The sequence below is a fragment of the Diabrotica virgifera genome, chromosome 2 (assembly GCF_917563875.1).
Source record: "Diabrotica virgifera virgifera chromosome 2, PGI_DIABVI_V3a".
Classification (NCBI taxonomy): domain Eukaryota; kingdom Metazoa; phylum Arthropoda; class Insecta; order Coleoptera; family Chrysomelidae; genus Diabrotica; species Diabrotica virgifera.
This window is the reverse complement of record NC_065444.1, coordinates 122,773,648-122,801,127: the sequence shown is the minus strand read 5'-3', so window position 1 is coordinate 122,801,127 and position 27,480 is coordinate 122,773,648. Positions and strand designations below refer to the sequence as shown.

General features: G+C 33.0%; 2 protein-coding genes across 3 annotated transcripts in view; both read left to right on the top strand.

Annotated features, from left to right (window-relative positions):
• Window positions 1-27,480, top strand: part of LOC114331488 (patched domain-containing protein 3) — a 378,804-nt gene that overhangs the window by 276,725 nt on the left and 74,599 nt on the right. Inside the window, exons 4-6 of the mRNA XM_050642776.1 lie at window positions 10,707-10,888; window positions 13,432-13,619; window positions 24,168-24,326. Coding sequence (XP_050498733.1) covers window positions 10,707-10,888; window positions 13,432-13,619; window positions 24,168-24,326 — 529 coding nt within the window. The remainder of the gene's footprint in view (window positions 1-10,706; window positions 10,889-13,431; window positions 13,620-24,167; window positions 24,327-27,480) is intronic.
• LOC126879610 (cilia- and flagella-associated protein 251-like) overlaps window positions 1,771-27,480 on the top strand; it is a 140,034-nt gene continuing 114,324 nt past the window's right edge. For both annotated transcript variants that reach the window (XM_050642778.1, XM_050642780.1), the window contains exon 1: window positions 1,771-3,929. In XM_050642778.1, coding sequence (XP_050498735.1) covers window positions 2,365-3,177 — 813 coding nt within the window. In that variant the 5' untranslated portion in view covers window positions 1,771-2,364 and the 3' untranslated portion in view covers window positions 3,178-3,929. The remainder of the gene's footprint in view (window positions 3,930-27,480) is intronic.

Sequence of the window (27,480 nt, the reverse complement as noted above, 5' to 3'; positions counted from 1 at the left end):
AATAAATTATAATAGTTAAATGTTAATAAAAACTTTCAATTGGAAATCAAAAGAAAATAAGATTCCCATGTGTAAATGTTCTGTTTAAGAATAATAAGATATAGCAAATATTAAGCAGTGATTGCCATTTGAATAAAATAAACAATATTTTGATTACAATTGTAACCCATATGTGTTATTATTTTACTCTTTTCTTTCCTATCCCGATTAGGAACCATTAAGAAATACTTAGAAGCCACGTATGTAAGTAATTAATTTTATAAAAAGCCCTGAGATTGAAAACATATTGATATGTGATCTGGTAAATTAATTAGATTATTAGTTATGCATTGATTAAATTAAATGACATATAAAATTATCATCTCATATCAATAATCAAGATCACAACAACTGGCGCCCAACGTGGGGCATTGTAAAGTATTTCTAGTGGCAAATTTGAAGGATAGAAAGAGTAAAGCCGGTATTTGAAAATTTATATGCCTGTGGTAAAAAGTGAGATACTTACATTTGATAACATAAAATTTTAGATCTCTTTAGGTACAAATTTTACATAACTGATTTAATATTTTATTTTTACGATATTTACATTTGATATATTTATTGACAATTTATAATATTTGGGTGAGAAAAAGTCGTCTTGGTAACATACTAGTAAAATTTCATATTTGGCGGGGACAGTACTTCTTGAAAACAAATGTCTGTGACAAGAAGCCAAAGCAAAGACAACAAAAAACAAAAAGAACATTCAGACCAAGAAGATATCTTAGACACGACAATCATGGCATCAGAACAGCAAGAATTATCAGGAATAGATAAACTATTACAAATGATGCAACTCCAGTCACAAAGAATGGAACAGAAAATGGATGAAACACAACAAAAACTGGATGACAATCAAAGAGAAACAAAACAAGCAATGGATGAAGCAAAAAGGACAATGGATAAAGTGGATCAAAAAATGGATGAAACACAACAAAAATTGGATCAAAAAATGGATGAAACACAACAAAAAATGAAACAAGCAATAGAAGAGGACAACAAGAAAATGGAGGAACGCATAGGAAAGTATGAAAAGGAAGTAAAAGGATGTTTGACAATGATCAAGAACGATATGGGACAACAAGAGACAGAGATTAAAGAAATCAAAAGCAAAATAAAGGAAATAACGAATTGTCAGAAAAAGGAAATAGAAAATTTGGAAAATAAGTTGGAAAATGCTATTCAAGTAGACAGAGAAGAAGTGGAAAAAAGAATCACAGAAATAGAAAAACAAGTCAACGAAAACCGGACACAACAAAATGTAGGAGAAAGAAGAGAAATGGTTATACATAGCACAGATGACGTGAAGATAAGGTTTGGCGGGGACGTAAGAAGATTACACCCAGTGCCGTTCATAAATAGCCTGAAAAAGAAAATACAGCACATCGGAAATTTCGAAACAGCAAAAGAAACTATCAGAAACCATCTCAAATATGAAGCAAGCCTATGGTTCGACAGTAAAGAAGAAGAATTCGGCAATTGGCAACAATTTGAACAAAAATTTTTGAATTATTTCTGGGGAAAAGTCCAACAATTGGAAATTAACAAGGAATTGCAAAATGGGAAATACAATGATAGGATGGGTGTATCAGAAAGGACATATGCTTTGCAAATTTACAATAATGCAAAACATTTACAATATAATTACTCATCGGAACAATTAGTCGAACTGATTGCAAGACATTTCGAGGAAACGCTGGAAGACCATATCACATTGCAAAATTACAAAGACATAGATAGTTTATGCCAATTCCTACAAATAAGAGAATCACGTCTAAGAGAAAGAAAATCAAGAAGGTCGCGAGAAGATTACAGGCCCCGAGAAACACAAGATTACAGAGGTAGAAATCAAAATAGCAGGGACTATACAAGACGAGATTTTAATCCCAGAAGGGAAAACGAAAATAGAGACAACGGAAGAGGAAATTATGAACAAAGAAATAGGCAATGGAATGAGGACAGAAATCGAGAATACCAGAATAGAAACACCACACGCTCAAATCAAGAAAACAGAAATAATGGTAGACAAAATGAACAGGGATATCGAGAAAACCGAAACAGATCCGACAGACCAAGAGAAAATAGAAGAGAAGTAAATAATACCCAGACAGATGAATATGACGGAGAGAGACATTATGACGAAAATATAAACAACGATGAGCAACCGGCGTCTTTTCACGACGGCGCTCACTAAAAACCAAAAATCAAACAGGAATCTTTTGTCACCCCAAGGAGTTTATTAAATTGGCAGGAAACAACGAAAAGAAAAATGGAGTTAATTTAAAATTTGTGGATGGATTTATCAACGAGAAACCAATTAAAATTATGATAGACACTGGATCTGAAATAACATTGGTCAACAGAAAACTAATAGAAGAAGTTAACTTAACAAATTTAATTTATAAAATACCTAGGGTAAATTTAGTGGGCGCAAACAAACGGACATTGGCAACTATAAATGAAGGCATACGAGTAATGGTACGACTGGGTAAGAAGATGTATGCACTACAATGTGTAATAATGCCAAACATGTCACATGACATGATAGTAGGAGTTGACGAATTGGCAGAAAAACATGTAGTGATAGATTTTAAAAATAATACGATGAATCTAACAGAAGAAAAAGAAGAAGAACAGGACAAGGAACAGGAGAAACAAAATACGGACGAATCAGGTAAAGACCAAACAGTGGAAATGAATTTGGCAACGAAGCAAGGACAAAGAAGAAAAGGGAGAAAAAGTCAGAAAAAGACAAAAGAAAATGAAACCTGTGGCTCCTCAAAAGAAGAGTTGAGCCCAGAAGAAGAAAAATTGAGAGTATCAAAAGCAAAAGAAAACTGGGATTCCTCAAAAGAAGAGATGAGCTCAGGAGAAGGAGAAATAAAGCTAACAAATGAAAGCGAAAAAGATATAATCGAAACAGTGGCATTTGAAGAGGAGGCATATGAAAACGAGGATGCAGAATGCACGGTAAAAGTATGTGAAAAATCTGAGGAAAAAGACAGAAGATTGATATGGGAAAAAGGGAAAGACAACATAATAGCCGACACTCTAACACAGGATGAGGACACTGAAAATAAGGAAACAATTACTCTACAGGTGGGACTAATTAGAGTAATACAAGAAGAAGGGGTATAAGAGGTAGATTAAAGTAAGGAAATATACAGGGAGTTGGTTTTGCCTCGAGAAAATTTATTTAAAAATGCAGATAAATTTTATCGAATACAAGGCGGGGATTTGTTATATTTCTATGTGATATGAAAATTAAAATTTGATAATTATAAACAGAATTCAATTTAATATAAAATATTTTCAATTTTCTCAACCACGGGCATATAAATTTAGAACAACCTGTATACAACAAATTGTTATATTTAATTTTAAGAAGTGATTAAATAAGACTCAAGTGAAATCGTTAAAAGGTCATTAAAATTTGTATATAGTAGAAAGTAATTTTAGAATGGGAATTAACTATTTTCTTTGAAATCCATTAAGCATATTTAGAAAGTTTAAAAATTGGTTTTGAGGAATACTGCGAATGAGAGTTGGTGGTGGAATTTTGGTTTGTGAATCTGGAAGGGATATTTAGAAAGTAGGGGAATGAATGACAAATAGAGATCAGAATGTTTTGAGCTGTCGAGAAGTGAAGTCGAGTAGTAGACGGTAGTGTACGGAGAGTGAGAAAGCCTGTGTAGTTCCGTGAGTGTGGAGTATCTATCGTAGAACGAGAGGTAGGCCAGGTTGAGAGTAAAAGAACCTCCTTGAGCCAAGAGTTCCCGGTAGCTGATTGCAGTTTCGAAAAAGGTAGAAGACAGCATCACGACAGAAGCAGGAAACGAGAGCTATACGAGCTAGTTTCAGAGGAGAACATTACTGGAAGCCAGGACGAGGTTTTGATTGCAGCCAAGGATAGCAGGAAACGGGTCTTGTGTGAAGACTTTCTCAGTGCACCAGAAAAAGGTCAGTCTCATTTTTTTGGACATGAATGTATGGGTTTTTCGTAGTAAATACCACATTTAAATTTGAAGAAACATAATCAATAATATCAGAAAAGCTTCATCAAACTTAAATAGAATTGTTGCTAATAAATTATAATAGTTAAATGTTAATAAAAACTTTCAATTGGAAATCAAAAGAAAATAAGATTCCCATGTGTAAATGTTATGTTTAAGAATAATAAGATATAGCAAATATTAAGCAGTGATTGCCATTTGAATAAAATAAACAATATTTTGATTACAATTGTAACCCATATGTGTTATTATTTTACTCTTTTCTTTCCTATCCCGATTAGGAACCATTAAGAAATACTTAGAAGCCACGTATGTAAGTAATTAATTTTATAAAAAGCCCTGAGATTGAAAACATATTGATATGTGATCTGGTAAATTAATTAGATTATTAGTTATGCATTGATTAAATTAAATGACATATAAAATTATCATCTCATATCAATAATCAAGATCACAACAATATATATATATATATATATATATATATATATATATATAGTCTTTTGAGTCCCTTTTACTTTTCAGTGTCGGGACTGGCACATCCTTTCACGTGTGTACAAATGTTGACCATTGTTTCTTATTGTATGCTAATCGGCTTGCTTCTGCTATTGTTTTCCCCTTCCTTTGGATGATTTTAGCGACTACTGTATCCCAATCTTCTCTAGGTCTTCCTCTACTTCTTTTCTTTTGTATCCTGGCTTCCCATATTTTCTTCACCGGTATGTTATCTTTCATTCTTTTCATGTGTCCCCACCAACTTAGTTGTTTTTCTTCAATATACTCAAGTACAGATTTCGTCTTAAGATATGTGCGTATATCTGTGCTTCTTATTCTGTCTCTCATTGTCACTCCTCTAACTGTTCGTAAATACTTCATTTCTAGGGCTTGTATCTTGCTTTTTAGTTTTCTAGTTAGTATCCATGATTCACAGCCGTATGTGAGCACTGGTCTATATATGGTGTTGAATACAGTTAGTTTGGTTTTTCTTGTGATTTCCTTTTTGTTTAAGAAGCTATTTTTTATTGCATGAAATAGTTTTGATGTTTTACTTATCCTCTCTTCAACATCTTTGTCCTGCCTTCCATTATTTTCGATTGTAACGCCCAAGTATTGGAAATGGTTTACTTGTTCTATTGCCTCCTCATTAATTTGCATATTTATTACGACTGGTTCTTGCGATATTACCATGGTCTTCGTCTTATGTGTATTTATCTTCATACCCTGTTTACATAATGCGTGATTCCATGCTTGCAGGTTATTTTGCAGGTCTTCTTCTTTTTCTGAGATAACTACTACATCATCTGCGAATGCACATTCCGAAATGGTTACGCTATGGAGATTCCTGTACCCTACATGCAATTTCTTTAGTTGTGGTGTGCACTCTATAATGATTTCGTCCATAAAGATGTTGAAGAGGGTTGGGCTCTTGACACCTCCTTGCCTTAGTCCTTCAGTTGTTTCGAATTCTGTTGATTTCATGTTTTTATGTATTATGTAGTTCCTATTTCTCTTATAAAGACTTTTGATGATTTCAACTAGTTTATCGTCAACCCCTCTTCTTATCAAGCTGTCCCACACAGTTTGTCGTTTCACCCTGTCGAATGCCTTTTCCAGGTCTATGAAGGCCATATATGCTTTCTTTTTAGACAGTAACGTTTTTTCAATTATTTGTTTTACCGTGAAAATATGGTCTTGCACTCCTCGTCCCTTTCTAAAGCCACTCTGTGCTTCATTTAAAGTTGTTTCTGTAATGTTTCTCAGCTTTTTTTCTAGTACTGTTTCATAGACTTTGAGAGAAGAACATAACAGTGTAATTCCTCGATAGTTGTTACAATCTTTGTGGTCTCCTTTCTTATATATCGGCACTATTACTCCTATCTCCCAGTCCTTCGGTATTGTTTCTTTTTTGCTTGCTTCTTTGAATATTTCAGCTAATTGTTTTACGCCTTTCATTCCCATGTACTTCAGCATTTCCGGTGGTATATGGTCGTGTCCAGGTGCCTTTCCGTTTTTAAGTTTGCCTATTGCTTCTATTGTATCTTCGATTGTTATCTCGATGCTTGTTCTCTGTTCTTCACTACTTGTCGCGTTACTGTTTTCTTTATCCCTATCCTCTTTTGTGGTAGTTAATAATTCTTGGAAGTGTTGTCGCCATCTTTCAATAATTTCTTTTTCTTCTGTTATTATTTTTCCTTCTTTGTTTTTAATTCTCATATCCTTACTAGGTTTGTCTGTTCTCAGAGATTTTAATGTTCTATAAAAAAGTTTTTGATTTTCTTTGCTATTGTGTTCCAGCTGTTGTCCAAATTGATGCCAACTCTTTTCCTTTTCTGTTTTTATCATATCTCTCACTGCAGTTCTTGCCTCTTTGTATTTGTTGTAATTATTTACTGTTTTGTTTCCTAAATAATTATTCCAAAGTCTTTTCTTAGTTTTCACTTGTTGTTTTATTTCGGCATTCCACCAGTTTGTTTGTTTCACCTTGTCATTCCTTTTACTAATGCCACATACTTTTTTCGCAGCTTCCAGTAATATATTTTTAAATGATTGCCATTTTTGTTCTAGGTTGTTACTATCATTTGCATTTTCCAGAGCTGCTATTTCTAAATCAACCATTTCTTTGTATCTTAGGGCAATCTCTTTGTTTCTGAGCTTGTAAGTTCTGATTGATTCGTATTCAATTTTTCTTTTGTTTTCTTTTGTATATTCCTGGGGTTTTTTGTTTTTATTCTTTATTCTAGCTTCCAACAAATAATGGTCACTACTTATTTCTGGTCCTCTTCTGACTCTAACGTCTTGAATTACCTTTCGATTGTCGCGTTCTACTAGTATGTAATCAATTATTGACTTTTCTGATTCTCTTGGTCCTTGCCTAGTAAATTTATGTATGTCTTTGTGTTGGTAGTGTGTGTTTGTTACTATTAAATTATTTAGTACGCAGAATTCTATTAACCGTTTTCCATTATCATTTCTCACTTCTTCACCGTACCTTCCAATTACATCCGTTACTGTCTCATCTTTGATTCCTACTCTTCCGTTGAAGTCTCCAATGACGTAAATCCGCCCTTTACTGTTTTCTATTGCTATATTTAGGTCTGTCCAGAATTTTTCTTTGATTTCTTTTTTCTCATTTTCATCGGGTCCATATGCCGTAATTATTGTCTGTGGCTCTCCCTGTTCATCTTTCATCTCAAGAGCGACTATTCTTTCTGACCAGCCTTTCCAGTCCTGTATATTTATTACTTTTTCTTTTTTAATTATAGTACCTACTCCTGCAGCTGCTCTCTTTTCCGGTGGAACCCCGCTATATATAAGCAAATGACCGCCTTCTAGGTATATTTCACCAATTCCTTTCTTTTTTGTTTCTGTAATACCTAATATTTCTATTTTGTTTTTATCGAACTCGTAGCTCAATTCTGTTTCTTTACCATTTAGTCCTCTGATATTCCACGTTGCTAGTTTCCAAATATTTTTCTTATTCTGTTTGCCAGTGTCATTACCTATTTCTTGCCTTGTCGTTTCCTTATGGTCCTTGCACTTGCTTTTCCTTGCAGTTAATTTGTCCAGTTTTTTGTATTGGCATTATCCCTTTCCAATTCGCTGCTTTTTGTATTCCAAGTCCATTTCTGCCCATTGATTATAAGTTTTTGGTATCCAATTTTTACTGTTTTCCTTTCTTCTATTTTTTGTTTTGCAATTTCCTTCAGTTTTTGTTGAATTTTTCTTTCGTTTTGGGTCAAGTCGTTATTTATATATACTTGATTATATTTCCCCCTAGTTAATTTAGCTTTGTTTTTCATTATCTCCAATTTTTGTGCAAAATTCTCTACTTTAATCAGGTATGTCTTCTCCTTTATTTCCTTTATTTTTGGGACAGAAATTTTTATCTTTAACTGGTTTTCGAAAAAATGTTTTACATTATCTTCCATTTCCTTTTCTGTAGCATTTGGAATTTCCAGACCACTTATAATAATATTGTTCTTTCTGTCTTTCCTATCAGCTACTTCTAGCCTTTCTTCTATTTCTTCAATTTTAATCATTTTAACTCGCAATTCTTTCATTTCCTGTTTTATCTTCAAATTTTCCTCTTTTAGCTGTTTTATTTCTTCTCTGTATATTTTATTCATTTCTTTTACCTCGTTAATCAGTTCCTTCGTATCTTTCATAATTTCAGCTGTAGTCTCGTTTATTAATTCCTTGATAATTTCCTTAAATTGCATAATTTCTTCATTAGTCATGTTCATCCTGATTTATTTGCCCTTATCTCAGCACGCCACTGCTGTAATGTGTGCTGTCTATATGTCTAGCGTAAGATAACGTCCACAGAGGTTCGCTCTTCAGAGGTTCGTTACCTATCCAGACACTTTTGGTAAAACTGGTTGCCTATCAACTAAATTTGTATTTCAAGTCTTTTTAGTAATTATTATATTTATAAGTTATTCTCTAGGCTATTCTCACCTGCAATCCACTTCTTGGGTATTTAATTCGCCAATGATCACTAGTACGTATTTTATCAGTCCGTATTATCCCGGTATTTCGAGTTTTTAATACGGAGCACAAATTCACACGTGTGTAAACAATCACCAGTAGCGTATCACCCAACTTTATTTATTTTAATTTAAATTTTGTTTCATTAATTTTATAAAAACAACTTTTTTTAAATAATTTTTTTAATTTAATAATATTTACAGAAGGTGGGCCCTAGAAACAACTTAAGCATACAAGTAAAAATAAATAATAATTTTGGTATAAAACGAAAACTAGAGACATCTTATATTTCAATTCATTCAGAGAGTGCCATAAACATCCTAACCGGTTTCAAGCTCCTAAGCTATCATCAGAGAAGATAGTGTATATGTGACTTTCTCTGAATGAACTAAAACACATCCAATTGCTAGTACCGAATTACAGCAAAATAACGCGATACGGGTGCCGCGGCGGCATCTGCTTACAACAAGCTAAAGTTTAACTTCAATAAAATCAAACATTTTTTTGAAAGTAATATTAAAATAAAGCTTTTATTGAGACCAATTTTCTGGTAACACCTTCGCGGTTTCTGTAATTTGCAAACCATACGAATGCTGAGGCAAAGAAGGTTAGGGGAGATCTAGGAATTGCATCTCTGGAGCAGGCAGGAACTAAAAATGATCAATGGATTAAACACTATTTTATAAAACTTTAATTTGAGTTTCATAACAACTTATCAAATATCTCGCGAAGAAACAACATATAAAGTAAAATGTATATTACAACCCTATGGTTTTTAATTTGACTATACAATTTTTAATTACAGGTACATATTCCGAAGAAAAGGTTTCAGAACAAATTATTCGATATTATTACCGCTTTATCTAATAGTATGGTATAACTAGACCCAAACCCAGACATCCAAAGTGAAAGTTATCCTCCAACACCAAATTGTTCTATATGGTCCACATAATGTTCAGAAAAAAGTCACACCATTTTGAGCGTCGTGTTTGGGGGGAAAGGGGGGAGAAATCGGTAAATTCTTAGTTTTTTACGTTTTTCGTCAATATTTCTAAAACTATGCGGTTTAGCATAAAGAACCCTCTATACAAAAATGTTCTACATTAAATTTAAAATAAAAAAAGTCGTACGCATAATCCTTCTAAAATGACCAGTTCCAAAGTTACGGAGGTAGTATAGTATAATTGGTCCAAAAAAAGGCCTAACCCAGACATCCAAAGTGAAAGTTTTCCTTTAACACCAAATTGTTCTATATGGTCCACATATTCTTCAGTAAAAAGTTACACCATTTTGAGCGTCCGGTTTGAGGGGGAGATGGGGGAAAAGTCGGTAAATTAGTAGTTTTTTTACGTTTTTCGTCAATATTTCTAAAACTATGCTTTAGCGTAAACAATGTATTATACAAAAATCGTCAATTGCCCAAATGATATAAAAAGTATCGAAAACCTCCACTTTCACCCTCCGTAACTCGGGAACCGTTGATTTTATAACAATTATGTATAGGACCTTTATTGTTTTAAATTTTATGTAGAACATTTTTGTATAGAACATTGTTTACGCTAAAGCATAGCTTTAAAATATTGACGAAAAACGTAAAAAAAATTACTAATTTACCGACTTCTCCCCCATCTCTCCCCCCCCCCCCCCAAAACCAGACTCTCAAAATGGTGTAACTTTTTACTGAACAATATGTGGACCATATAGAACAATTTGGTGTTGGGGGACAACTTTTACTTTGGATGTCTGGGTTAGGCCTTTTTTTGGACCAATTATACTATACTACCTCCGTAACTTTGGAACCGTTCCATTTAGAACTATTATGCATAGGGCCTTTCTTATTTCAAATTTAATGTAGAACATTTTTGTATGTAAGGTTGTTCATGCTAAACCGCATAGTTTTAGAAATATTGACGAAAAGCATAAAGAACTACGAATTTACCAATTTCTCCCCCCTCTCTCCAGCCCCCAAACCCGACGCTCAAAATGGTGTGACTTTTTTCTGAACATTATATGGACCATATAGAACAATTTGGTGTTGAAAGATAACTTTCACTTTGGATGTCTGGGTTATGCCATTATTTGGATCAATTGTATCATACTATAATAAACTGTCCAATCAATTGAAATGACTGAGTACTTACATTAATTTTTCCTTTATTGTTACAGGTCGAAAAGAAAGCTCTCAATTTGACTTTTCCCTTAATGTTTAATCCTGTGACTTGGGACGCTCATGCCTTTCCTGTGTTTTTTGGAGGTTCAGAAGTCAGTGAGGATGGACTTATAATTAGCGTGCCGTCTGTACAACTTGTCTATTTTGGTAATGCTGATACAAAAAAGTATGATCAAATGTAAGTAGTGGAAAATTAATATTAACAAATAAGTAGTTTATTCTTTAATTTTTCTTTCAAGTTTTAAAATAATTTTTTGTAGTAAGTTTTAAATACTAGTCACTAGTTTTGAATATTTCCATATGTCAACAACAATATCAAGTAGTGTATAAAGCATAAATATACGTTTTCCTTTAAGATTTCTGAAAGATAAATTAGAAGTTGAAAGAGAAAATAAACAACGAACGAAGTAACAGCGGCTACTTAAGTAGTACTTTTGACACTTTTCGTAAGTTCCGACACCTAACCGCCACTGATCTCTGTCGTCCCCCATATCATCAGTTAACTGTCTCCTTTCCATTTCTTCATCTGTACCTCGTTTTCAAATTTTCATATGTCTTTCTCTTCTCCTTCTTCTTTCCCTCGGTGTCCGTTCCAAAATCTGTTTTGGTAGACATTCCCTCGTTCCTGCGTTGTACGTGGTCCTACCAAATTAGTTAACTATTCTAAGGGTCGGTTGTTCGAGCGCTAATCAAGAAGTTGATTGTAATCAAGTCCCCTTAACAACCATCAAATAACAAAATCTGTTGTTCGTACGCCAATCAGTTGATTGTAAATAATTTTCTTGATGGGAATCAAATCGAGATATCAAATACACGTAAAACACTAATCATTCATTGTGATGCGTTGCATAAACGTCAATCAAATTGACGTTTATGCAACAAATAATCAATCAATAACTAATATAATATAATATGTTATAATATAATATAATATAATATAATATAATATAATATAATATAATATAATATAATATAATATAATATAATATAATATAATATAATATAATATAATATAATATAATATAATATAATATAATATAATATAATATAATATAATATAATATAATATAATATAATATAATATAATATAATATAATATAATATAATATAATATAATATACAATTTAATCGAAAAATAACTAATTAATTAGTGACAATTCAGCAATCTAATCAAAGTTTATTGTAATTAAATATTTGATAATGATCAGTTGATTCCATTTTTGATTAGCGTTCGAACAACCGGCCCTAAATGGGAAATAAGCCAAAATTTAACTAAAAAATGATTTTATTACCGTTTCGACGTTCAAATGGGACATCGTTGTCAAAATACAAAATATTAATAAATTAAACAAAAATGTTGTTGCTTAGTAAATAATTCTTCTAATAATTTAATTTAATCTGACTTATTTATATCGGCAATTCAGATTATATAAATGATTATATTAAATTAAATTATTAGAAGAATTTTTTACTAAGCAACAACATTTTTGTTTAATTTATTAATATTTTGTATTTTGACAACGACGTTCGATTTTGACGTCGAAACGTTAATAAAATCATTTTTTAGTTAAATTGTGGCTTATTTCCCATCAAAACTAGTTAATTGCAAAAATGCCACAAGGAAACAGTTATTTGTAGAGGAGCAATGCAGTTAAACACGACCTTATTACAGGTAGTGTGTTGTTTTGTTCTGAATTGTGGTGCCTTATCCTGTTATTAATGCCTTCTCTTCATCCAGTAATTCTATGGGAAGAACTCAGGTGATAACTTGCAACGCAGCAGTTGATGCCGTATGGTAATCCGAGGCCATTCTCAATGGAGTTTTTCACTGTGTTCTCTCAAGCATCTACCTATATTTTACCTTGTACTTGGCCTATATTTGGCCTGACTTACAAATGGAATCGTCATTCAACTAAGCACTGATTAAAATAGGTCTAATAGTCACTGTAGTGCCCTTTTTTAGCAAAATTGACAACTACTATTTTTTTGGGAGTTGGCCATTATAGGTCCTCACCCGTATGCCTACCTCGATCAGAGTGAACTACTGAGATTGTTTCCACCAAACGTTCTATGAACATAATTACCAGATCATCTGCATCTCCAAGACAGTAAAGATTTTCCTTTAACAGCTTCGTTAATAGATCGTTTATCAGTATAGCCCCCAGTAATGAAGATAATACTTCTCTAATGAGCAACCGCTTTTTACTATGACATAAGTTTTATCTTCGCGCACCAATTGACAGATGAAGACCAGAAACAAAATTCTAAAGTTCGATAAAGTTCTGATAAAAACTGATATAATATTACGTTTATCTTCATTAGCCAAAAACTGATTCTACATAAAAATATCAAAATTGATACTTTTGGTTGGTGTAAAATTTTATCATTATACGTTGTTTTTGAGTTTATATGCAATGCGGTTTCTAGAGAATATGATCATCTTTCTTTTCTTAGTTTCTATAGTTTTCTGTTCATCTAGTCCATTTTCTCATACAAAGTGTTTAAACATGAGACCAATGTTTGAAATTCTTTTGCTTGTGTATTTTGTAGGCGCAATAAAATCCACTGTGTCTATCTTCATCCATAAACAAAGCATCTCCATATAAAATAATCCAAACTTTTTTGTAGGAAATAAAGTGTAGTAGGAGAGTAAAAATGGGTAGAAATTTAAATCTAACTATAAACTTAACTGCACTAATTTTATATTTTTATCTTTTTTAGTGGTGCTGCGTGGGAAGATGGCTTTTTAGATCTTATCGAAAAAATTCAAGACAAAGAAAACAGATTTAAACATATCCGAATTGCCCGATTTTCTTCACGAACATTGGACCACGAATTGGAGAAAAATACAAAATCTGTTGTGCCTTATTTTACGTCGACTTTTGCTATTATGGCAATCTTTTCTGTGGGTAAGTAAAAAAAATATTTCTTGATTTGAAAATTATTTAAAATTATTTTAAATACACCAGAAAAGTTAGTTCTAAATAATACTGTAAATAATAAAACCTACAATTGAGGCCTATAGAATCAAAACCTGCTAGATCCATGTATTGAAATTTTGTCAGGAGGCTAAAAGATCATTAAAAATGTAAATTTTCGAAAAAGTGTCCCAGCATTTATCAATAAATATCATAAAATGCACACTAACTTGTGATTTTTCTGCATGCCCCTTACATCTTCAGAAATTTGTACTTTGGTTTGAATTTAGAAGAACGAAAAATTTAGGATTTAGTAAGTTTTGATTCTGATGGGCTCAATTAATCATACATGTATATACCGGAATATAATATAGGGATTTTTCTATGCAACTGCTTCAATCAAAGCCCTTCTGTGTTAAATATACTCTTGGGTTATACCTAACACCTCCGTGTACATACCAAACTTGATTAAACTTATTGAATCTTAAAAAAATATGTAATTACTATTTACAATTTTACTTTCTTATCATTCAACGTCACACATCTTGCGACACTCTTCGGAACTACAGTGGAACCCCGATAACGTCCGGGTAACCCGGACCGATTTTCATCAGACAAAACAAAAATGTTTTCACTTCGACTGAGTTTTTTACCAAAAAATAAACAGTACTGTACACTGTTTTGCAATTATAATGGAGTTTATTCGGTAAGTATACTGTATTTTATTAATTTATACCATATTCTCCGGCTAACCCTGATTTTCGATAACCCGGATCGGCCGCGGTCCCGATTAATCCGACTTATCGAGATTCCACTGTACTCGTTTCTTATCGTTGGATAATGGGAAACAAATATAATCACAGAAAACCTTTCTTTTCTTTGAAAAAATGTTAAAATTTAATATCTTTCGGGAGAATCGTTATAATTTCTGTTTTTAATTTGACAGTTTTTTGACAATTCTTTACAATATAAATCAAGTTATATGAGGATATAATATGATGGGTAGATCAGGTTACTTTATCGTATGATACATTATTATATGTACTTATTTAATCTAAAGTTTTTATTGAACATAATTTATTTTAAAATAATTCTAAAACTCATTATACAGGGTGTCCCGGAAAATAGTGCGTTCCTTAAAGGTATAGGTAGAAGGCACCATGTAGAACAAAAAACTCTTATAACATTTTTTTCTAAATGCAACCGTTTGACCAAAAAATTAAAATGTATTTTGGTATCCAAATTTAAATCTGACAACTATGTGCGGTACGCAAATTTAAGCATAGACAGTCCCATGTAAATAGATAGAAGATGATAGTAAACAGATAGTTTTAAAGAATCCTGTTTAGTGTCAATGCCGAAAATGTTTTCGAATAGTGAGTGTATTACCTATTATGTTATTACCTATGAATGGTGTTTGTGAAAGGTTACTTGAAACATCTATTCGGTATATTAATTATTTTCAAGTAAGTACAACTTAGTTATTTCAGTTCACAAGTAAACAAATTACTGAGACATTATCTGGTGTATTTAAGTTCCACTGTAAACTATTAAAAATTTGTAATTCAGTTAAAGCCCTCAGCAATACTCAGCATTCAACCCATTTAAACCTTACTAAATACATAATACTAGTTTAGTTAAAAGATGTGTTTTTATGTTTAAAGATGTGTAATTCGTTTAAAATTATGCAATAGGTATTTCAATACATTTCAAAAGAAAATAATTTTAGTAAACAAATAGTAAATACATAAGTATTACCTACTATTAGGTTGGATTATTTTAAATACTGTTAATCACAATCACAAACGAGTTCTTATTATGTTATTATGCCGTAGTGCGTACGATGTTGCCAGTTTATTAAAATTTCCAAACATTAAAATACAGGTATATGGAAAACAATATTAACTTTTTTTTGGAAACCGTTAACTTTAGAAAAAAATGGTATAGGACTTTTTTGTTCCAAATTGTGTATTCTCTCCACACCTTAAAGGAACGCACTATTTTCCGGGACACCCTGTATTAATATATTAATGTCCGACTGGCCTATTATTTGACAAATAATGACATTATTTCGAAGTCTATTAAGTACGATATAACGCCCAAGGGCGTGTTATTGAAAAATAACGCCCTAGGGCCTATTAAATTTAAATTACTAGTTAAATACTGTCAAATTGACAAATAAAACTCTAAGTAAAACTATGGTTATTATACCACAATTACGTTACGACTATTTTTGATAAGTGTACTTATTTGAAAACTAATTAATTCAAAATTCATTCAAATTTTTTGCATATAAAGAATAACTTAGTCGGACATTAAACGTTGAAGGCACCACGGGTATTATAATAATAACGCTTTCGGTCAACGTATATACCTCGGGCCGAAGGCCCTCGGTTTATACACCATTGGCCTCAAGCGTTATTATCCTTATAATACCCTTGGTATCTTAATAACTATAATACATGGATAACATAAATACATAACATAACAACAAAATGATTTATTTATTCATTTAATTATTTATACTAAATTTCATTATATACTGGGTGTCCAGAAACTTTCCTGGCAAACGAAGACTGGAGATTCCTCAGATAATTTTAAGACAATTTAACCCAATTTAGAGCTCTTTGAAGAAGGCATCTTGTAACTAGTTTTTTTAATCCCTCTAGAAGGCTTCTATTTAGAAAAACGAAAGCTGGTACGCCTCTTTATCTTCCAGAGATAAATCGATTCCATCAATTGCGAATTTCTAGTACCGTCCATAGGCTTCCGCTTTTGAGTAGGGAAACGGTTATGTTATCGCATAACCTTTTTGTCTTTAGACGCTACAAGGTTCGACTGGTACCAGTCCAATTTTACGCTGCAAGATTAGATTGGTACCAATAATCAAAACTGGATGCAAATTATCTACTAATCACTAGTAGGTATCACTACAACTCTATTATTATTTATCCAAAACAACTACAGAATAAATTACGTCTCTTTCTTAAAATATTCCTAGACTTTTCCGATGTGTGTATATCAAAGTTTAACATATTGCAGTAGTAGCAATAAAAGTAGTCAATAATAATTGTTATCCATTAGGCCAGGGCAATAAGACAAAAATATACCCTGTTCGTGACACTTCAGCAGCCAGAGTATTGAAGCGTTTTTTCGACAGGTAATACCTAAAGGAACAAATTATAACTATTTCCTGCGTAGGATCTGGCGGCCATTTTTATTTATAATGGCATTTCAAATCAACGGAAAACAGTGAAACTTATGATTTTTTTAGTAAAAATATCTTCGAGATTATGGAAATAGTTATTTTCCTAACAAGTGCAGAAAGTCATTCTTTTCCGCACGCGACTGCAGTTTGCCGAACGCGACGCGAAGCGGGAGTTCGGCAAGCAGTCGAGTGCGGAACAGAGACTTTCTGCAAGAGTTAGGAATAATATTTTTTCTAAGAGTTTTTAAAAAATTACCAAATCTTAATCAATTAATTTAATTAATATGAAAATTCCACACCTGTAATTTTGAACCAATCAAAATACGTTATTTTGACAGATCACCATGGCAACGGAGGTATTTTATCGGAAATTTTTTGCTCGTGGGGTACCCAACAGCGAATTATAGTGGAAATTTTTTGACGTTTACAATAACAGAACATTTTTGACAGACTGGTTTTTATTTGTTTACATAATTTAGTTTTTATTCATTTTCTATCACTTGTAGTTACTCAAAACTTATGTAAAATTGAAGAATATACTATTTTCTATCTTGAAATGGTATTCCCATGCAACTACAATGAGTAGAAATTACGAATTTGAAAGCCTAAATAATTGCTGACAAAGCTATGGCGCGCTATTAATCTGTTCATGCAGCTTTGGATTTTCAAATGCAAATTTGGTGTGGGAATTTTCTTACCGAATACCACGCGAAGTCAAATTAATATCCGGAATTTTTTTTTTGATTATGAATATTTTTAGAAAATTTCCGGAAATAATTTGACCTCTAGTGGTATTACTAGTGAAAATACATACACAAATTAATTCTTTGACAAGGTTGTCAAAACCAAACTTTCAATATAATTAGTTAGCATGACGACGATCTTGGTTTCCATGACGACGATTCAAAACGACTGTTATTGTCTACCGATTTGACTTTCGAATATTATGTCAAAAAAATTTTATTTCGTCGAATTGTCGCGTTAATTTCATTAAAACAGGAAAACAATATATATTTGAAATAAATTAGTAAATAATATCTAAAAATATTAGTTTATTGTATGTATTATAATTACTTTAAGGCCATATTAACATATCTAAATTAACACGCTTGCGGAAAAGTAAAAACCGCGTGCCGAAAAGTAACACGCGTGTGGAAAAGTGAAAACGCTTTTTTCACGCTCGTAGAAAAAAGCTTTAAAATGACGTATTACAAAGTTTGATATACTCAATTTTTATTGTTAATATTATTGCGAAAAAAGGTCGGAATTGCAAAAATAGTTATTTTCCTAACAAGTGCAGAAAGTCATTCTTTTCCGCACGCGACTGCAGTTTGCCGAACGACGCGAAGCGGGAGTTCGGCAAGCAGTCGAGTGCGGAAAAGAGACTTTCTGCAAGAGTTAGGAACAATATTTTTTCTAAGTGTCTTTAAAAAATTACCAAAATTAATTTAATTAATATGAAAATACATACACAAATTAATTCTTTGACAAGGTTGTCAAAACCAAACTTTCAATATAATTAGTTAGCACGAGGACGATCTTGGTTTCCATGACGATGATTCAAAACGACTGTTATTGTCTACCGATTTGACTTTCGAATATTATGTAAAAATAATTTTATTTCATCGAATTGTCGCGTTAATTTCATTAAAACAGGAACACAATAAGATATATTTAAAATAAATTAGTAAATAACATCTAAATATTAGTTTATTGCATGTATTATAATTACTTTAAGGCCATATTAACATATCTAAATTAACACGCGTGCGGAAAAGTAAAAACCGCGTGCGGAAAAGTAACACGCGTGCGGAAAAGTAACACGCGTGCGGAAAAGTAACAGGCGTGCGGAAAAGTGAAACTTTCTAAACTAAAATGCGTGCGCGAAAGTAGACATTTTTGCACGCTCGTAGAAAAAAATATTTTCTCAATAACTGTTGTAAAAATTAGTGTACAGCTTTGAAATTTTTGTCAAATGAGGGTTCTTTGGTGCTTAATATGTGATAAAAATTTCAAAGCGATTCATTAAATTGTTTAAATTTTATTCAAATTGTTTATCCCAGAGAGCATTTTTTTGCAATAACATAAGTCAGAAGAAAATGACGTTAGAACCATTCCACAGGTGTCAAATGAAAGAGCATGAGCTATAGTTTCAACATGGTTTAAAAAAGTGAATAAAAAATGCATTTATTAATAATAAATAATTATGCAAAGGTATCCTGAACTACATAGCACACAGTGCAAAATATTTTTAGTAGAGAAAACTAAGGAAAAATTGGGTTGATTTTGAAACTCGTGTAGAAAAATTGTCCTAGTTTGCAATTTCGGAAACAGTGTTCAGCGTGTAGAACTATCACTTTAATCTCCGTTAACAATGGCAAGTGTATCGTACCACATTTCAACTAAGTAGTTAATCTTGTTTATATATTCACGACATTTTAGTATCAAAAACAAAAATTCATTATCTAATAAATGTTGTAGATTCTAAAACGAAAACAAGAAAAGTCTAGATATAGGTACATTATTTTTTTCGTGGATTCTAAAACAAAAAATTGAAAAGTGTACTCTAGATGTACACAATTATTTTGATAAATTGTACAAGAGTGCTTATAAAGGTATTTCATTTTGTATAAAAATGCACGTATTTTTATGATGCTTGTTTGAGAAAACAGGCATCATAAAAATACGTGCATTATGAGATTGTACGTGCATTATCTTACTTTCTGTTTCAGACAAACATCCCATTTCAATAGAAATACTTTCATAAACACCTTATGAAAGTATTGCCTAAAATTGTCTAAAATAATTTGCCCTTTACTTACAATTTTCCGTATACTGTTGTTAGCCGTGATTTGCGTTGACTCGTTCGTTCTATAATATAATGTATTGCATAAAGTACAAAAATTATTGTATTAAATAAACAATTTTAAGTAATTTTATTTGCAGTTTATATACGACTAATATATTAAAAGTGGCATGCACCACTTCAACCTAACTTCTGTCCGTGAGTAATGACCCGTGAATAATAGTTCATTACTCACGGGTAAAGTAATGGGTATTGTTATCTATTCAAAAATAGTGAGTAATGAGCATGTTATTAAACAGTCGTAGAAAAAAGTATTTTCTTGTAATTTAACTCTAAGTACTAATTTGAAATATTTTTGAGGTTACTACTATAATTCCGTCTCATCTTGACTTTACAGTATAAGGAACATAGGCAATGCAGTCCTTATGAGAGTTTTTAGCGCGGTGATGCCCATTTTATCAAAAAGAATTTGTAATCGAACCTTAGAGAGATTAAATTAAAACTGTTTTAGAAAGACGATCTACAATTTTAGGATTTATATGCGTTTGAATTTATTTGATGTACTATTGGGATAAACCAGAATCGTACCCTCCACATTGTCAAAGTGTCATGGCGACCGTCGGGTCCTATTGTGCTGGAATTTACATTGTTACATATTACATATGGAAAATGTCTTATTTTTCTGCTAGGCTTCGTACAAATACAGGCAGTTACGCCGCGATTTACCAGTATAAACGCTGGTAAACTCGCGGTTGCACATGTACGATGATGAGCGGTTGCATTTGTTCTATGTTAACTTGAACCACGGCCGTTGGGTTTTTCAGGTAAAACGCGACGCTCACGTTGGCAAACCGCTCTCATATGGACTTAGCGTTATAATGTGGTTTTCTAATGATATCAGTGAAAAAAATCAACTTTCTAAAAATGTTTAATATTTTAAAATGTGCTAAAATTTAATTCAGCAACAAAAGTCGCATAAATAACGACTTTTGTTTACCTAATCCAAATGCGGTTATGTGGTTTAAACTGTTTATTGTAAAAAAAACTATATCATTCACAGTTCACTTCATCTTAAGGAAGATAATTATTATATACAATAAACATTTATATACTCTCAGGTACTTTTAAGATTAATTTTTGTACTTTTGACCGTTTTCCATACGTTATAATGAAGCGTTACCTGTGCAATATTTAGATTTCTCAACAAAAGTTACACTATAAAGGCCAAACGCAATTCCTCCGCTAAAGTTATCAAATAAAAATACCAGTAGTATAGTTAATGAAAATAAATTACAAAGGCGTTTAAAAAGAATATAAATTAACACGTCTGCACAGTAGCGAATATATGATCTGTTATCGTTATTAAACATAAGGGATTCCGTAATTTACGGAGGTTTAAAGTAGTGCTTATCGTTATCGTTATAGTAATGGTTAAATTGCTTTGTTGCCAGAATGTAAAAAAATCAGTAAAATTACATTTACATAGATTCTAATTTTGATGACCTATAAATTAAAATATCAAAAACTGTTCAAGTATATGCTTAAAATTACAATAACGTTGTGAAGTGAGGTGTGAGGTTATGTTTAAATACCCATAACGATAACCAAAGATCTTATACACATATATTTGGCCAACTCGGAAAAATAGCGTAACGCGGAACAGTTCGGGTCGGTGTCTATCTATCTCTTTCGACTGGCGCTTAGCTTTCTCTCTCTAGCATATGATGGCTGCCGCCTGTGTGTAACTGTCGTTCCATTACTCCCACCTCTTGGTAGATACGCTCACACTCGCACGACAGACAAAGATAGCTAGACCACCCTACTTAATATCGGCGTTACACCCCGATGCATTGAGCAGCATATCACTAGCCAGATCTATTTTCCTTATGGCTCCAGTACACGTTGGGCCAACTAGTTGGCCAATGAGTTGGGCCAAGTAAGAACAGTGAATACATGGTGATTACACGTTGGTGGAGTTATCAGTCTGCATTAACCTTTCTTAGTGGATAAACAAAAAACAAACTCTAATTATGGATATGGATGTGGAGATTGTAGCAGCTGCCGCAATTAATTTGTACAATGCGTTCAATGCTTATAGAAAAGTGTACCAAACAAGAGTGATTAAAAAACAATGGCGCAAACGACGGTGCTGTTACACCGAAAAAAGTATTCATATTAAAACACAACCTTAAAATTAATACTTATAAACAGTATCAGTATTGTGAGAAGAGAAAACAAATATTTTAAACTCAACGACAACAACGTGTTCAGTGTTCATAACCAAACAGCTGTTTGGCAGATCGCGCAAGTCCCAAAAATCCTTTGATTTGTGCACCAAATACCGACAAGATTCGGTTTGTAGACCAGCGCTGACCGCCAATCGCAAACTCATGCCAAGTGGTCCTGTACACGTTGGCCCAACTCCTTGGCCCAACTGATTGGCCCAACGTGTACTAGCCCCATTACATATCTCTGACGATAACACGGAAAACCTACTTGACAGGCGGCAAAAACTCTGCTTTTTAACGTTGCCGTAATCGTTATGCTTAATAAAGTTAACCATAGCGGAGCCAAAATCAGCGGTTATTTTAAAAGGTGCAAAATCTCTCTAATATACAGTTAACCACAACCACATTTGGATTAAGTAAACAAAAGTCGTTATTTATGCGACTTTTACTGTTAAATCCAATTTTAGCACATTTAAAATATTTAAATTTTTTCAGTAATTTGATTTTTTTCACTGATATCATTAGAAAACGAAATTATTAAAAGAAAAAACGAACTTTTCTATATGAAAACAATGTAAATGCCAGCACAATAGGAGCCGACGGCCGCCATAACACTGGGAATGTGGAGGGGGTACGATTCCGGTTTATCCCAATAATTACTACGCATTTGAATCCTAAAATTGTAGATTGCCTTTCTAAAACAGTTTAATTTAATCTCTCTAACGTTCGATTACAAATTATTTTTGATAAAATCAACATCACCGCGCTTAAAATTCTCATAAGGACTGCATTTCCTATGTTCCTTGTACTGTAAAGTCAAGCTGAGACGGACTATAGGTCCAAATATCTGGTAACGTTTCACTTACCGCACAGCATAACCCAAAAAGAAAAGCTTTTGCGCCTCAATTTTGTCGTTATTAATTCTTCATTTTTGTACAAAAATTTAATGTTGATGAGTTATGAGCATGACAAAATAGTGTCACTGGTAGCAGCTTATTCAAAATAAATAATTATTTTCCATTTATTACTAAAAATAATTAAATAGTTTCTAACAATATCCGTAACTTTTTTGTTAGGGGTATTATTATATAGGGCTATAGGGTTATTCTGTTTTATTGACTATAAGAAAGCTTTCGATAAAGTACGACATGAACAATTAATGAAGGTCCTGAAATTAAAGAAGATAGACTACAATGACCTCAGGTTCATATCTAATTTATACTATAAGCAGCGAGCAAAAGTACGTGTTAACGAACAGCTGTCAGAGGAAATAGAAATTAGACGTGGAGTGAGACAGGGATGCGTATTGTCGCCAGTTCTCTTTAATGCCTACTCGGAAGAGATCCTAAAAAAGGCTCTTGAGGGTGAAACAGCTGGAATAAAGGTGAACGGAGTTCCCATTAACAACATTAGATATGCGGATGACACTGTCGTCTTAGCCGAAAATATTGAAGATCTTCAGAGACTGGTTAACAGAATAGCGATATATAGCCAAGAATACGGTCTAACAATGAACATCAAGAAGACAAAGTTTATGAGAATATCTAAAACTCAAAGATATAACGAGAATCTCCTTATAAATGGAACCAATGTCGAACGAGTAGACCAATATGCATATCTTGGAACAATGATCAACTCTACAAATGATTACTTTCAGGAGATTAAAATTAGAATAGAAAAGGCTAGAGCAAATTTTAACAAAATGAGAAAAGTGCTCTGCACAAGAGATCTAAAGCTAGAGCTAAGAGTAAGGTTGGCTAGGTGCTACGTTTTCTCGACTCTGTTTTACGGAATGGAAGCTTGGACCTTGAATGCGGCATCAATGAAAAAACTGGAATAATTTGAGTTGTGGGTATATAGAAGAATTCTGAAAATGTCATGGACAGAACACGTCACAAACAAAGAGGTTCTGAGAAAGATGAATAAAGAATTGTAAATTCTAAATACAATCAAAACCAGAAAATTCGAATATGTCGGACATATTACACGTGGAGAGCGATACAACTTGCTCTAACTCATTATGCAGGGAAAGATCCAAGAAAAAAAGAAGCATAGGAAGACGTAGAATATCTATCTATCGTGGCTGCGCAACGTGAGAGAATGGTACGGATGTAATGAACTTTTCAGAGCAGCCGGGTCCAAAGTCCGAATAGCTATGATAATTGCCGACCTTCGTCGCGGATGTGGCACTTGAAGAAGATAGGGTTATTCTAAATAAGCAGTTTTGAATATTCTAGCTTACTAGTATTCTATATTTACATATGACTGAAGAATTAACACTTTTCTTTTGTTTCCAGTTACATGTATGATGTGCGACTGGGTCCGATCTAAACCATACCTAGGACTTTTGGGAAACTTGAGTGCAGCTATGGCAACATTATGTGCTTTTGGAGTATGTATGTATGCTGGAGTTGACTTCATAGGTTTAAATTTAGCAGCACCATTTTTAATGATAGGTAAGTAACTATTATTTAAAAATATTTCTATCAATATGTTTTAAGAATTATTGTTTGTACAATAGGCTCAAACTATAATTCCCTGATTGGACACTGAACAGGATGACTATAAAACATCATTAATAAAGATAAAGGGAAATGGACTCTTGCACAATGCCACGAAGCAGAAAATCACCAACTGCACGATTCAGTAACTTTCATAAAAAGTAAAACAATTAAAAGATTGAAAGACTAAGTTTTCAATCTAATGGCAAAAAAACAACGTAATGTTACTCTACATCCCACCAGACTGAAAACAATGGGAACCTTCTCTGGTTACACCTCCGAGGCTTCTACAATTTGCAAGCCATAACGGATGCTAAGACTAAGGAAGATAAGTGAATTTTACAATTTATAACTCGCGTCCCATCTGCTCAGTGCGGTAAAGTTCCAACGAGAATGGTTCCCTTCGTACTCCAATCAGAGTAAACATGTAAATCAAAAATTAAAAACCATTTTCAATTTCGTTGCAAAACGAAAATACAGCCGCACCATATTCTAGTCCATTCAGAGAGTGCAGCAATCACCTCTACCGGTTTCGAAACTTATTAGTCTCTCATCAGGAGGCACATATGCTGCACTCTCTGATCCAACCAAAACAAACCCCGGCGTGCAGTCGCAGATTGCAACGGACGAAACGGCATAGATGCCCTAGCGGCAACTGTTATCAAAAGACTAAGTTTTCAATCTAATGGCATATAAAACAACACAATGTTACTCTACATCTGACCATGACTGAAAACAATGGGAACCTTCTCTGGTTACACCTCCGAGGCTTCTCCCGAGGAAGATGAGGGAATTTTACAATTTATAATTCACGTCCCATCTGCTCAGCGCGGTAAAGTTCCAACGAGAATGGTTCCCTTCGTACTCCAATCAGAGTAAACATGTAAATCAAAAATTAAAAACCATTTTCAATTTCGTTGCAAAACGAAAATACAGCCGCACCATATTCTAGTCCAATCAGAGAGTGCAGCAATCACCTCTACCGGTTTCGAAACTTATTAGTCTCTCATCAGGAGGCACATATGCTGCACTCTCTGATCCAACCAAAACAAACCCCGGCGTGCAGTCGCAGATTGCAACGGACGAAACGGCATAGATGCCCTAGCGGCAACTGTTATCAAAAGACTAAGTTTTCAATCTAATGGCATATAAAACAACACAATGTTACTCTACATCTGACCATGACTGAAAACAATGGGAACCTTCTCTGGTTACACCTCCGAGGCTTCTCCCGAGGAAGATGAGGGAATTTTACAATTTATAATTCACGTCCCATCTGCTCAGCGCGGTAAAGTTCCAACGAGAATGGTTCTCTTCGTACTCCAATCAGAGTGAACATGTAAATCAAAAATGAATAACCATTTTCAATTTCGTTGCAAAACGACAATACAGCCGCACCATATTCTAGTCCAATACAGCAAACATTTGAATGTACTTGATTATAAAAATGCCACAAGAAAATAGCTTCAGAACAACAGCAAACACTTACATTAGCAACATCAGCAAAACATTAGATTGAAAACTTAGTCTTTTGATAGCAGTTGCCGCTAGGGCATCTATGCCGTTTCGTTCGTTGCAATCCGTAACTGCACGCCGGGGTTTGTTTTGGTTGGATCAGTGAGAGCAGCATATGTGCCTCCTGATGAGAGTTTCAAAATCGGTAGAGGTGCTTGCTGCACTCTCTGATTGGACTAGAATATGCTGCGGCTGTTTTTTTGGTTTTGCAACGAAATTGAAAATGGTTATTAATTTTTGAATTAAAGATTGCATAAAGAAAAACAGCTTTACCAGCACTGGGAAAATACGTCGCCGGCCAATATTGGCCATAAGGTACCTTGGAAGAATTAGGCGGAGAACCTTTTTAATGAACAAATTTAAATAATTATATGAACTACAAATTCTATTGAATTGGTTCAAAATCAAATCAACTTTTGTCGCCATACCAAATAAACAAACTCTCAAAGTTTGTAAAAACTATAGTCATTTCCGAGGGTAATAGATTCGAGGATATACAAAGAAATGCGAAAATATGATTGGGGATACACACAGTTTGGATTTACCAAAGGGCTTGCTACTATAGATAATTACTATTTTCTGTAAGTTACTAGTACAAAAGTTCTCTTACGAAAGGCTTGATGTGTTTATATGCTTCACTTACTATCAAAAAGCCTTTGATAATATAGGGCATGAGTCACTTTTAGAGATATTACCGAAAATCGGTATTGACGACAGGAATGATAAACTAATAAAATAACTGTTGGAGCCAGTCAGCAGAAATCTGCATTAATCTTTTAACTGAAACTTTCGAAATACCAAGGGGTGTTCGAGAGGGATGTATTTGATATATATTATTTAATATATTTAGTATATCTAAGGGCTCTATTAGTCTAGGTAACTGGTGGCGCAACTAGTGGCGCAACTAGTGGGCCCACCAAATTGTGAGCACGGGCAACTGGTGACCGAGAATAGCCACCAGCAAAAATAATAAAATGAATTGGAATTGGAAAAATAATCAAATGCAATTGGAAACTTGTTTGTTATCAATTTTACGAAAAAAAGTTATTCTTCATAAAATACTCTTAATAGTATAAAACATAAGATGCAACCATCAGATTAAAATTTTGTGAATTTTATACGAGGTATGTCAAAAAAGATGAATTTCGCTCAAGAGTAAAGTATCCTTATATTAAACAATATCGAAAAATGTTTTATAAAAAGTTGTTCGGGATTAAAAGCTATGTTTGAATATGCAATTACATTCTTCTAATTGAAATATTGCGAACTGTAAAGGTACTTTACTCTTGGACGAAATTCATATTTTTTAACATACCTCGTATAGAATTGATAAAAGTTTATATATTATGATTGCATCTTAGATTTTAGACCATATAAAGCTTTTTGTAAAAAATAACGTTTTTCGTAAAATTAATAATAAAATACTTATAGATATTTGTAATAAAATGATGTTGGGTATCCGTAATTTAAAAAAAATGCATTTTTTTTTCAATTAGAATGATGTAATAAAATTAATGAGTCCCAAAACATAGTTTTTTTAAATTCTTAACAACTTTTCATAATAACAATTTTCGATGTTGTGAAATTTAAAGAT